At 43.9% G+C, this 13,413-nt stretch overlaps 1 protein-coding gene across 2 annotated transcripts; it reads right to left on the reverse strand.

The window, feature by feature from the left end:
- Nucleotides 1-3,970: 3,970 nt before the first annotated feature.
- On the reverse strand, nt 3,971-9,022 carry LOC134478819 (Y-linked testis-specific protein 1-like). Of its 2 annotated transcripts, XM_039106106.2 has the most exons (3): nt 8,669-9,022; nt 6,744-7,616; nt 3,971-4,152 (listed from the first exon to the last, which is right to left on the reverse strand). In XM_039106106.2, exon 2 carries the CDS (start codon nt 7,537-7,539, stop codon nt 6,745-6,747), a length of 795 nt encoding a protein of 264 aa, XP_038962034.2. In that variant the 5' UTR covers nt 7,540-7,616; nt 8,669-9,022; the 3' UTR covers nt 3,971-4,152; nt 6,744. The 2 variants fall into 2 exon arrangements, with proteins under 2 accessions (XP_038962034.2, XP_063141219.1); XM_063285149.1 differs by lacking the exon at nt 3,971-4,152 and having other exon boundaries at nt 6,588-7,616.
- Between the last annotated feature and the right edge of the window lie 4,391 nt (nt 9,023-13,413).

Genomic DNA, 13,413 nt, shown 5'->3' on the forward strand with positions numbered 1-13,413 from the left:
TGAATGATAGCTGAGGATTGGGAGACTTAGCGTGAGATGGGAAGGAGAAAGTGAGGATGCAAAGATCTATCGGATCCCTGCTACTTGCCCTTGCATTCAACATTTCCTATTTAAAAACAACAACAATCACCACCAACGACAATAGTCTACAACAAGGCATGAATACAACAGACTGGCAGAGAAGACACTAATAGTCATGACATATTTGTAACCTCACTTTCTCCCCTAAAGCCTCGTGTATTGAGCTGATGGATTTTGTTTTCAAACCCTGATGGTTAATAACTAGATCGGAGCCCCATAACACTGTGATGAATGACACCGTGATCGACGGGATAGTCAGAGCTTGCGACTTTCTTTCCATATAAAATCAACCCATTAGGGAACTAATAACAACAGCTCACATATATAAATAAAAGAGCCTTTCACACTGACGATTGGAATTGTTACTATATATCCCAGTTCTTTGCATTTTATTTTCATTCGTGTGTTGTTTTCAGTGCCATGCTTGCTACATAGAAAACTGTGCATTTTCTACACTATGTATCTTTTTGGGGTGGACTCTGTAAGCTAAAGACTAAATCAATCCACATCAAAGGGTTCCTCCCTGTCCTGTTTACAGAACTGAAATTAAACTGTTTTCACAAAATATTTCGCACTTGCCTGGCTCATTGTTGTTAAGGCTTGAGTGTGAAATTTCCCCACGGTCTCAGCTGTGGGAACACTTTGTCTCAAGCTGATGGCACTGTCTAGGAAGGTGGAGGAATCTTTCAGACTGTGCCGTAGCAGAAGTAGGTCACTGGGGCAGGAAGGAGGGAGCTGGCTGGTTCAGACCGAACTCTTGGCCGCCTGATCCACCCAAATATAAGCAGGGCTCATGCAGGCTCTCAGTGGCACAGATCAATACACCTTTGCCATGTGGTCATTGCCACAACAGTCTGAACCCAATGACTGTGACTGTGTGCCCTAAACAAACCTCTATTCCTTCATATTGATTGTGTCATGAATTTTAACACCTTGACATAAAAATAATGTAAGTGTACATCTGCATGTGTGTGTGTGTGTGAGAGAGAGAGTGAGAGAGAAAGAGAGAGAGAGAGAGAGAGAGAGAGACATAGAAGCAGAGAGAACGAGAGACAGAGGGACAAGAGATAGAAAGAGATTGAAAGAGTGTGAAATCGCTTTACATTAAGTACATATAATTTGCTCCTTGAATCATAAGGCAGTCAATTGATTCTTTTACCCCAGCAGCCATCAGCACCGGAAAAGCTCCTCAGTAAGGGATTCTGTCTAGCTGGTGCTATAGATCTATGCAGGTGACCACAGCTGCTGTGAGCTCATGATGCAGCAGCCATGTAATGTCCTGAAGGCAGCAAGCCACAGCCCTGCTTCCAACACTCTGTCTTACACTCTTCACAACTCCTTGTCCAAGATGTTTCCCGAGTCCAAGGAGTTAAAAAGAGACTGAATGCTCATGAATAAATGGGGCATCTTTATTGCTTCCCACTCTAAACTGCTCTCTTAAGAAACTTTATTTTAGGGCTGGAGAGATGGTTCAGGGGTTAAGAGCACTGACTGCTCTTCCAAAGGGCCTGAGTTCAATTGCCAGCAACTACATGGTGGCTCACAACCATCTGTAATGGGATCTGATGCCCTTTTTTGGTGTGTCTGAAGACAGTGACAGTGTTCTCACATACATGGAATAAATAAATAAAGCTTTAAAAAAAGAATCTTTATTTTAAATTTTAACTGGAACGTGAAACTTTTTCTTTCTATTAACCTTTATAACATTTACACACACACACACACACACACACAAACACACACACACACAAACACACACAGAAACAGAGAGAGAGAGAGAGACAGAGAGAGAGACAGAGAAGGGGAGGGGGGCAAGGGGAGGGGGAGAGAGATAGACACAGACAGAAAGAGAGACAGACACAGAGACATACACACAGACACACACACACACACAAACACACACACACACAGAGAGATAGAGATAGAGACAGACAGAGAGAGAGAGAGAGAGAGAGAGAGAGAGAGAGAGAGAGAGAGAGAGAGAGAGGTCTAAAGGACTAAAATATACTCCTAAGTCAAAGATAAAGCCCAGACACTTGTCAACAGGATGGTGCAGAGTTAAGGGTGGAATGACCGTGGAGCCTCCAGAAGGCAGGAACCAGAGACTGTGGCTCTCCCAGGGAGGGCGTCTCCTGTTTTTCGATGCCTTCATGACCAGGATTGGTGAACTGCAGACCAGCCGTGTGGGTGTCAGCCTGCAAAGTGCACTTTGTATGGAGACTGACGTGGGCTGCGCAGGCTGCCTTGGTGCCCTCTCACGTCTAGGATTCCTAGGAGAGTAGGAAATGTTTCACCAGGTTCAGTGAAGCTTGTGAATCTGGAAGCTAGTGCTAAAACTGGACACTTAAAAGTTAATAGTTATTAGAAATTGTGTTTAAATTTAAAAACCATTTCCTCATTTGTGTGGGCACACCCGACACGTGTAGGCAGTGCTTACTGATTGATCATGGCGCCGTACACTTCCGACCTCACACAGACCCTGACGAGGATTACTTCCGGTGCTGTGTGACTTATTTCTTCTCCTTCCAATGAAGGTGCAGACTTGAACCATTTCCGGTGTCAGAAATGAAATGACGTAGTTCCGGTTTCTCACAGGCTTCTGGCATTTAGGTTGAGTCCTTGACATGGGACATCCGGGGCAAAGCACAGCGTTCCCTCGGGCTGAGCAAGAGGGATCTCTGGTTTGGATTGTTTTTTCTGCCCAGAGCACATGGATTAAATTCGCAGACCCCATGAGTCTATAGTGGCTTCTGTGAACTCTGTGTGTTATTATCTTTTCAAATCCTCTTAGTTCTACGCCAAGTCGCTGACAGCTGCCTCGCTCTGTGAACTGGCTGCCATCGTTCTATTACAGCGATTTGATCGATGTGTCGCCTTCATTTGTTAGCTCTCGTAGCTCCATTTTCTGAGAAGGGCTACTTCCCTCTGTGCGCATGCCTAAGGTGTTGGACGCTACCTCTTAGGAGGTCTCAGGCCCTTCCTTTGAGGCCCTGCATCCCTGCAGACAAGGAGCTAAAGTCTTTGAAACAAAATCCAGTAACTCCATGGCGGCTTTTTCATGCCTTTTGAGAGATCCGAGGACAAGTCTTTCCACTGGCAGCTATTCACACACGTTAAACTCTTTTTTTTTTGGTTCTTTTTTTCGGAGCTGGGGACCGAACCCAGGGTCTTGCGCTTCCTAGACAAGCGCTCTAACCACTGAGCTAAATCCCCAGCCCCACACGTTACACTCTTAAGTCGAGATATCCAACCTGCGTTTTCATCCTAATATCAACAAACACACGAGTTACCGGTAGATTTATTGAAAGAACCAAGTATGAGTTTGGACACTCCTTTGTCTCTCTCTCTCTCTGGAACACAATTTTCCCCTTTGAAAGCTAAAATTTCTAATTTTATTAAAGTCCATTAAAAATCCGCATTGTTCTTAATTTTTTGATGGGAATGACTTTAGTTATCTACAGACTGACCTTCTCCACCCCCCTCTTTCCCTGACTAAAAGAAGGCAATTTTAAAAACAGTCAGCCTAATGGAAACCTAGTTTTTTCTCTTGTCAAATATTATTTCTTGACTTCTGGATTTTTTTTTAATACCAATAAGGCACCGACTGTTCTCTAGATGTCTCCCCCGCCCCCATATTACTTTATTCTTTGGTAAACATGGGGTGAGCCCCCTCTATGCTCATTATCAAATGCTTCTGATTAGGTTTTTGGACAAAAGCAACCTACCATCTGTCTTTTTCTAGTGCTTTTCCTCTTCAGGGAAAGAGAAATACCAAAGCCTGCCTGAGAATTAGGATTTTTCAAAAGTCTCATCTCATTGTGGATTCCAATTTCCAAAGTTGACATTCATTAAGGGGAACGGATATAAACTTCCCATCACGGTTTGGATGTTTATTATTATCTCTTGTTATATTTATTTTCCCTTTGTGACTTGAGATGTAAGCTACCCACAGACAAAAAGAGTTATTGAACCAAGTTCCCATCTTCCCCTCTCTGTAAGCTGTGATTTCTAAGGCTGAAGAGGAGAATAAAGCAAAATGAAGCGAGTCTGCAGATTTTGTCCACGTACTTCCTAGAACAAGAAACAGAGAGAGACATGTTCCATTAACACGTGTATCAGATGGACCAACGAAACTGCAGGGGCCCTGGCTAGATCTAAAATCCCTGTAATGGTGTGTGTGTGTGTGTGTGTGTGTGTGTGTGTGTGTGTGTGTGTGTGTAAATATATATATATATATATATATATATATATATATATATACATATATGTATGTATGTCTTAGGGTTTTAGTGCTATGAAAAGAAACCATGACCAATGCAAGTCTGACAAGGACATTTAGTTAGGGCTGGCTTGTAGGTTCATATATTCAGTCTATTATCATCAAGGCAGGAGCATGGCAGCATCTAGGCAGGCATGTGCAGGAGGAGCTGAGCGTTCTACATCTTCCTCTGAAGGCTGCTAGAAGACTGGCTTCCGGGCAGCTAGGGTGACGGTCTTAAAGCCCATGCCCACAGTGACACACTTACTCCAACAAGGCCACATCCACTCCAACAAGGCCACACCCCCTAGCAGTGCACTCCTATTTGGCACTATTTGTCTTTAAACTTGAAATGTATTCATAAAACTGTTCAATTGAAAACAGGTAACTTTAATTAAATGAATACAGATGTATTAGAAAAAAAAAACAGGAATATGTGTGCCTTAGTTACTGTTCTATTGCTGTGTAGAGACACCGTTACCAAACCAATTTATGACAGGAAACATATAATTGCCGTTTTACAGTTTCAGAGGGTGAGTCCATGGACCATCGGGGTAGACACCATGACAGCAGGCTGGCAGGCAGGCAGTCATGGCTGGAGTAGATCCTGAGAGCTCACATCCTGTTCCCCAGATGAGAGAGAGAGAGAGGGAGAGAGAGAGAGAGAGAGAGAGAGAGAGAGAGAGAGAGAGAGAGAGAGAGGAGAGGGAGAGGGAGAGGGAGAGGGAGAAGAGGAGGGTGAGAGAGAGAGAGGGAGGGAGAGAGAGAGAGGGAGAGAGAGACAGAGACAGAGACAGAGACAGGAAGAAGAAGAGGGAGAGGGAGAGGGAGAGGGAGGGAGGGAGAGAGAGAGAGGGAGAGAGAGGGAGAGGGAGAAGGAGAGAGAGGGAGAGGGAGGGAGAGAGAGAGAGAGGGAGGGAGAGGGAGAGGGAGAGGGAGAGAGACAACAAACAGAGAGAGGGAGAGGGAGAGGTAGAGGGAGAGAGAGGGAGAGGGAGGGAGGGAGAGAGGGAGAGAGAGACAGACAGACAGAGAGAGGGAGAGGGAGAGAGGGAGAGAGAGAGAGAGAGGGAGACAGGGAGGGAGGGAGAGGGAGAGGGAGGGGGAGGGAGGGAGAGGGAGAGAAGCCTGGTGGCCTTTTGAAATCTCAAGGCCCCCACCTCCCATTGACATATCTCTTTTAACTAAAACACAACTCCCAATCCTTTCTAAACATTCCACCAAGGGGAAACCAAACACATTCAAATATTTGAAATTCTGAGGGTCACACTTATTCAAAATCCTAAAGTATGTTTTTTTTTTTCGTTTAAGGAAATCAAATAATGATTGTCCATCCCGTTTGGTAGTATATTTTATCGTTACATTTCATTTGTAGAGGTTAGGGTTATTTTCATAACAAGTATCCAAGCAAACCATAACTCTCCCATAAGCCAAAGGCATCATACCTCCCCCGCTTCTCCTTGATTATCCACATTGGCTTTACTTATCTGTACGGAAACATATCCCTTCATCCTGATTTAGTACAAACCATGGTGAGCTATTGATGTGCAAGTAATTGCTATTCATAATGGGATAAAACAGAAGCCAACATGATTGATTCTATTGTTGCTGGGAGCTGAAGATTTCCCTTCCATTTAATAAAACGTGATAAATATGATTTTAACGCAAGCCTAGAAACCCCAACAAAGCCTTTAGTTTATATTTGTTTCAGTATTTCCAGATCATTCTCTGTGATACAAAGGAACCTAGAGGAGGAGAACTGTGTGGAGTCACTGACACACACTCAACAAAGGATTCGTTTGCACAATAAGGAGATATATCGTGTCCTCTGAGAGTTGGCCCCAGGACTCCCAATGATCTAAAACTCCTCAGGTTCCTTGGATAAAGCGACACTGCATTTGCATATAACCTATGCAAGCCTCTCGTATACTGTAGTCATATTTATATGTGTGTGTGCGTGTGTGTGGATAGAGAGATGTAAGTTCAGAGGCTGGGGAGGGTAGAGCGTGTTCTGCTCCTTCACTACCTATAGTATTCCCTTGTGACGGGGTCTCCTGCTGAACCTGAGGTGAGGCTCACTGTCAGGAAGCCCCGGTCATCCTCCTGTTCCCATACCAAGCCCTGGTGTTTGCATGTGTGACCACACACTTGGCTTTACCCCTCTGCCGTCTCCCCAGATCATCCTCTCCATGTTCCATCCACCACAGCCTGTCTCCTCCACCAAAGTGTTTACACACAACACGTCACATCGCACATTTTAATTTTTAGAGGAAAAACAAATTCCACTGGAAAAGATACTGGGGTTGTCAAAGGCATGTGGGTATCTGAAACACAGAAAAACAACCATTTTCCCCCCAATCCTATAAATTTCCCATCTATGTCCCCCTCACTTTGTGAATTTCACCTTAACGGTTCTTTTCCACCAGATCATAGAAGTAGATGTGGACGTTGCCATCAAACTTGAAGAAGTACACGGAAGACTTGGCTAGAACTTGGTAAATGACTTCGCCGATCTTTTTGGATGCATCGCTTCTGGTGAACTGCACACATTGATCTGTTAAGATGTCGCTGTCAACGTCTGACTTCACGTGTGCTGGAGGAGTCTCTGGAATGATACGGAGGTTACCTTCTGTGTAATCATCCAGGTGCTGGTAGATGTATAGGACTGGATCTTTCTCGTAGGTGATGTAAAACCAGTCCTTCATGATCGGCACCTGGGCTAGGACCACCCTCCTCCAGTTGTCCTTAGAGCCATGTTTGCCCTCAAATTTATGCTCCACAACTCGGCCAACCATGGCACTTGCGAGATGGGCATCTTTCACTTGAGGAAACACTACTTTGTGAGGCAAGACCTTAAGCTTTAAAATCCTCTCATCGCTGTGAAGTGCCAGTCCGTAGACACATTCAATTCCATCATACTTGACCAGATAGAGAGAGGGATTTGTTGGCAGTTGATCTAGAATGATGGCCTTCCATTGGGTGATGGGCTCATCACCTTCCTTCCATCCTTGAGAAATTCTGCAGCCCACAATGTCCCCCAGGGCCTGGGGAGAAGGCCTCCTCCTCCTCCGCTTCTGGAAGGATGGTGTGCTCATCCTCCTCAGAAACATGCTCTTCTTCTTGGCTGTAGACATTGTGTGGTAGACCACGACACTCCTGGTCCACCGTCTTGTGGCTATCGTTCTGTGTTCAGGCTTCATACTTGGTCATGGCCTGGGTTTGAAGAGCTCGCCTGCTTAAACCAGACACAATGCTGTTGCCTCTGTCATGTGAGTGCCTGCAAGACAATGGGGTTGGGTGAGGAGGGCACTGGACCAAGGCTCTTGTCTAAGAGAACTTTGGAGCAGGTGAGGAAGGGCATGGTAAACAGGTTTGAGCATCTGAATCTAATTCTGTCGTAATCAGAAGTTCGTAGGAGGGCTGGGCAATGGTGGAGCACACCTTTAATTCCAGCACTCAAGAGGCAGAGGGAGGCAGACCTCTGTGAGGTCAAGGCCAGCCTGGTCTACAGAGTTAGTTCCAGGGTAGCCAAAGCTACGCACAGAAAAACCCTGCCTCAAAAATCAAAATCTAAAGTGCAAAGGGAAATGAAAAAATGGTTCTCTACAGCTCAGAATAACATATTCAGACACATTTCTTCAGCCCGTGGCACTTTGCCTCTGCTGAGGAACCTCTCCTTGAATGGCTAGATCAGTGTGGGATTAAGTATCCCTGTCCCCACTTTAAGCAAGCAGAACAGAGAAAGGATAGCAAAGGAGCCAGAAGGATGGCCACACCCCTCTTCTACCCTCTAACTATGAGCTATGTGGCAACATCCACAAGTGTCTGCCCAGAGACACAGCACACCAGTCCACTGGCTTTCTGTACTGTGCATCCAGACCCAGCCCCAGGTTTATTCCGCGACCCTATTGCATCTTCGACGGCAACAAGAGTCTTTTGTGTAGGCAACAGCAGCCATTTAGGAATAATATCTCCTGGGGTTGGGATTTAACTCAGTGGTAGAGCAGTTGCCTAGCACACAGAAGGCCCTCAGCTCTGAAAAAAAAAACCAAAAACAAACAACAACAACAAAAAACAAAAAAACAAAAAACCAAGATATATTATCTCCTAAAATGCACAGGCACAGAGAGGAGCTTTGGCATTTTAGTAGGATTATGAATTAGATATTGTTAGCAAAGTATAATAAACTCCGGAGACTGAATAGCCTAGACCATCCGCCGAGCTCTCAAACGTGGAAGACATCAGAACAGACGGTTACTCGCTGTACGAGGGAAAACTTTTAGCTTTCTGGGCTACAAGGGTACCCGTTATCTTCATAAACGTATTTACCGAAAGAAAATGTCCTAGTCGTCCAGATTCTGTCTTCGGAAACCGGTCAGGCACCAAAAGGCTGCTGAATAATTGTGGGGTTCAGGAGGTGAACTGGCTTTCACACCCCGCTGAGAAGATGGTGAACCCACCTTCAGGGGAGTCTTCCGCCCCCAAGTGGATGAGAAGCGCAACCTCCGCCCTTCTCTGTGTGACATCATCCAGGCTCTGCTTATGTCATAGAAGCCCTCTCAGGCCTGTTCCTTCCCTAGTTGCGCTTAGAAACGTCCAACATCTAGGTTTTAGCTTCTCATGTAGCCTCCTGGAGACCCAAAATAAAGTCCCCGCCCAAATATTCTGATGACTCGAGTCACAGTCTGCCCAAGTAGCTCTTTTCACGCATTTTTTTTTCTGAAAAAGTCTTTGGTTTCTGAGTCATCAACATCCTTGGTGGTTATTTTCCCAGCTCCTATCTTTCCTTTGGTTATCTTTAAGCCATTCTCCGTATCAGAAATATTGGTAGCCTCTCTCTCCGAGGCAGCCCACTGGATAGCACCCCAAAATTATCTTTATCAAAACCCACAATTAGAGGAGGACCATTTTTATTCAAACAGAGCTGGAATTTGCCAGGATTAAATACCTTGTATTGAAGTCAATGGCAATCATGAATTATGGATTCTTTGCAAAGAGGGTGGAAAAATTATCTCCTGGAACTGCTTCCAATGTCGGGCTAAACTGATGACAAACCCGATATCGACCAGTCATATTTTAAAAGTCTTTAAAATTTACCAGCACTTCTGATTACAAGGAATTTATTAGATCAAATGCAGCAAAACAGGATGAAATAGATGAGTTAATTTTATTTTTGAAATATGGGTAGACAGAATACTGGATGCAGGTAAGGATGGAATTTACCTGTAAAATACAGGGCACTTTAATTGTTTGTGTCACATAGTTCTTCGGATCTTCAAAAGGATTCTTTTCAGACCCCTCCCTTGTCCCCACCACACTCTGACCCTCCCTTCCCTCTCCCCAGTAATTCCCTTCCACTTTAACATTATAATTTTTTAAATGTACTTAGAGATTAACAACTTATGGCAGCTTTTTAAAATCTGTCCACTTTTCTAAGTGCACCGTCTTCTTTTTCTCCCTTCTATCTTAGTTTTAACCACATTTTCATTCACACTTTGAGTTTTACTCTCTCTCTGCTCTTCTGACTCCTCTGCCATTATGTGACTGTTGGTCCACTATGTGGCTGACCTCAATGTGGGGTTAACTTAAAGGACATGATTTTTCCCCCTTTTCTCCCCTTCATCATCCTTCTCTAGGCACCTGCTGAGATTTACAGCCTTGGGGAATTTTTTTAAGCCTGGAAAGCACACACACACACACACACACACACACACACACACACACACAAACACACACATATATAAACACAGAAACACTCATACATGCACAAAGAAACACACACATACATACACACACAAACACACATACATGCACACACAAACACACACAAATACACATATACAAACACAAACACACAAATACAGAGAGACAGAGACAGAGAAGAGAGAGACACAGAGAGAGACAGAGAGCCCATGATAAAACATGTAATATCATCTTTCTAAGAACAATAAACAGAGACAACTTCCAAAAAAGTGAAGAACAAGTCGGCAACAAGAAGAACAATCTCATCACAGCCGTCAACTTGAGGAGAAAAGAGTTTGTCTCACTCTATCTTCTAGGTTCCCGTCTGTTACTGAGTGACGTTGGGGCAGGAACTCAGGCAGAACTATAGAGGCAGGAAAGGAAGCAGAGAAAACTTAGAAATGCTGGGTACTGGATTGCTATCCATGACCTACTCAGCTTTCTCTCCTTCTCCTACAACCCAGGGCCACCTTCATAGGGGATGACACTGCCAAAAGTGGGCTAGACCCTTCCACATCAACCATCAAAAAAAAAAAAAAAAGAAAGAAAACATTCCATAGATGTGGCCAAAGCCCAATCTGATGGATGCAATTCTTCAGCTGATTCTCCTTCTTCCAGATTGAGTCAAACTGACAATAAAAACGAACCAGGACCCCTTCACATTCATTCTGATTGCCACACTGTGTGCAATAGACAAGCCATTGGAATAACCTTAGCTGTTGATCACTGGATGAATGGCTTAAAAATGTGATATACATTGATGTGATTTTCTTCTATATGTACAAGCAAAGGTTTTGTTCTCAGAAAAAAAAGATGGAACTGTACAATACAATATGTTAAGTGAAACAAGCCAGACTCAACAAGACGACTGGGAAATTTAGATTTTAATAAGGGATATAAACTGAAAGGGGGCATTTAGGAAGAGGAAGGGGAGCAGCAGGGTGTGTGTGTGTGTGTGTGTGTGTGTGTGTGTGTGTGTGTGTGTGTGTGTGCAGGTGGAAATGGAGGTGAGTTGTGAGGATGAAGATGGCTAATGTACAGTATAAACCTGTACAAGGAGTCACAAGCAAGCCCAATGACTTGTACATTTAAAACACTTCAATATAAGAGAACTGAGTCTAAAACAATGTTTTGATTAAATTGGGGGTTTATAGTTTAGAGATACCGTAAAGTTTATTCATATTTTCCTTCCCACAGGTGGCTCTTACTGTTTCGAGCTTGATACTGGTGACAGGATATGGCAATGAGCTTTGGTGTCTGTACCTCATTAATCACCCGGAATTCACGTCATTCAGTGAGGCTACCGTGGGTAAGGAGGTAGTTAGAGATCTTAAGGGTACACGATGTGGGAAGAATAATGCCCACCCCACTATAGATCTCCAAATATTCACCCTCATCTCTTGCTTGAATGTGTTTACCCAAAAGTAATTTTTGAAGATTAATCCCCAGTGGGAATGTATTTGTGAAGCATTGATTAGGTCAAGAGGGATGCAACCTACAAATAAAGATCCATTAATAATGCTATTGTGGAAAAAGATTAAATTATGAAGGGGATTTTGGCTCCCTCTCTTGTCTTCCAAGCAAATTGGATCACTTCTGTGGTGACAACATCCCTCAAGAACTCCTTCCTCTGCCGATGGTCTCTTCATCTTGGATTTACAGGCTTCTGAATCAGAATCATACAGAATCTGCGTCATTATAGATGATCCAAACAGTGACATTCTGTTTGTCCATACAAGCGTGAACATGCATCAGAATTGTGAGCAACCGGGTCATATGGGAAAGCGAAGCTGGCAGAGAGTAGTAAGTTGTTAGTGCTGACTGAAGACAAGATGGGTTCAGGGTTAGCGTGGGTGCTCTTCATGAAAGAAACAGCACAGTGGAATAGTGTCGATTGGAAAGGTGCAGCTTGGAAGGGTGTCAGACATCTACTGTTGGCCTTGTGGGTACAAGGAGCCATTAGGGAAGGGAAAGATCGCCAGGGATATCTTCAGCCACTGCTTTTGGCAAGCAGAACCCTTTTTAGAATCCTCATCTTCGAGGATGTAAAGAAAACTGCCTGGAGTCAGTTGATCCATCAGTAACCATCAATTGTGTGTCCACTATTCCAGAGGGACCCAGGAAAAAGCCTGATCGTGGAAGATCCTTTGCCTTCCAGAGATGGAGACTTCTCCCCAGCAACACTGGGCAACACATCTACGTCGGCAAGGGCCTCCCACTAAGTCCAGATCAGTGGTCCTTAACCCTTGGATTGAGACCCCTTTGGTAGCTCAAATGGCCCTTGTACAGGAGTCACATATCATATATCCTGTACATCAGACATTTACATTACAATTCATAACTATAGCAGAATTAAAGTTATGAAGTAGCAATGAAATAATTTTACACTTGGTGGAGCTGTATTAAAATGTTAGGTTAGGATGGTTGAGAACCACTCTTCCTGACCCCTCTAAAATATGCCGGTCGGTATGGACTGGAGGTATAATCCCTTTTATTCAATCAGGCAAATCCAGAAAAACCAAAACACCACCATAAGGTTATGAAGGATAAACAGCCACTGCACCCACAGTGTCAGGACTGCTGACACCTTAGACAAACGATGTCAAAATTGAAATCACGCCACAGCATGACCATCCCCCTAAATGAAAAGCAGAGGAGAAAAACCAGTTCCCTGGTGGTGGCACCAAGAGAAAACCCTTGTCAGAATCATCAGCAAGGATTTTAAAGCCAGGATTCAAGCGTCGTCAATGAGAAACTTCCAAAAGAAAAGGATACACATCATCTTGGTGACATAATAGAAGAAACAAGAGAAAATCGAATAGGAACTCACTGAATTAAAACAAACACTAAGAGTAGAAATTAAAGGCATGTCTGGGCAAGATGAACAATGAAGTGGACTTTAGAGCAGGCAGAAGTGGCTGGGGAGACGGCTCACTGCTTAGAAATAATGGATGTTCTTGCAGAGGATCAGGGTTCAGAGGATCTGATGGACTTTTTGGTCAAAACACACACACACACACATAAACACACACACACTCACATACACACACATATACACACAAACACACACACACTCACATACACACACATATACACACACAAACACAAACAAACACAGCCACTCACATAAACACACACACACACATGCACACACACAAACACACACAAACACATACACACACACACACACACACACACACACACACACACACCCCATAGAGATAAATTAAAAAAAAATTAAAAAAAGGAGCCAGGTATGTCCCTTTAATCCCAGCACTCAGAAGCAAGCTGATCTCTCTGAGTTCAAGGCATACCTGGTTTACAGTGAGTTT

This window comes from Rattus norvegicus, chromosome 3, assembly GCF_036323735.1.
Source record: "Rattus norvegicus strain BN/NHsdMcwi chromosome 3, GRCr8, whole genome shotgun sequence".
NCBI lineage: Eukaryota > Metazoa > Chordata > Mammalia > Rodentia > Muridae > Rattus > Rattus norvegicus.

Coding starts and splice junctions, on each gene's coding strand:
- LOC134478819 (XM_039106106.2), bottom strand. CDS start 7,539: ATGAAGCCTGAACACAGAACGATAGCCACAAGACGGTGGACCAGGAGT.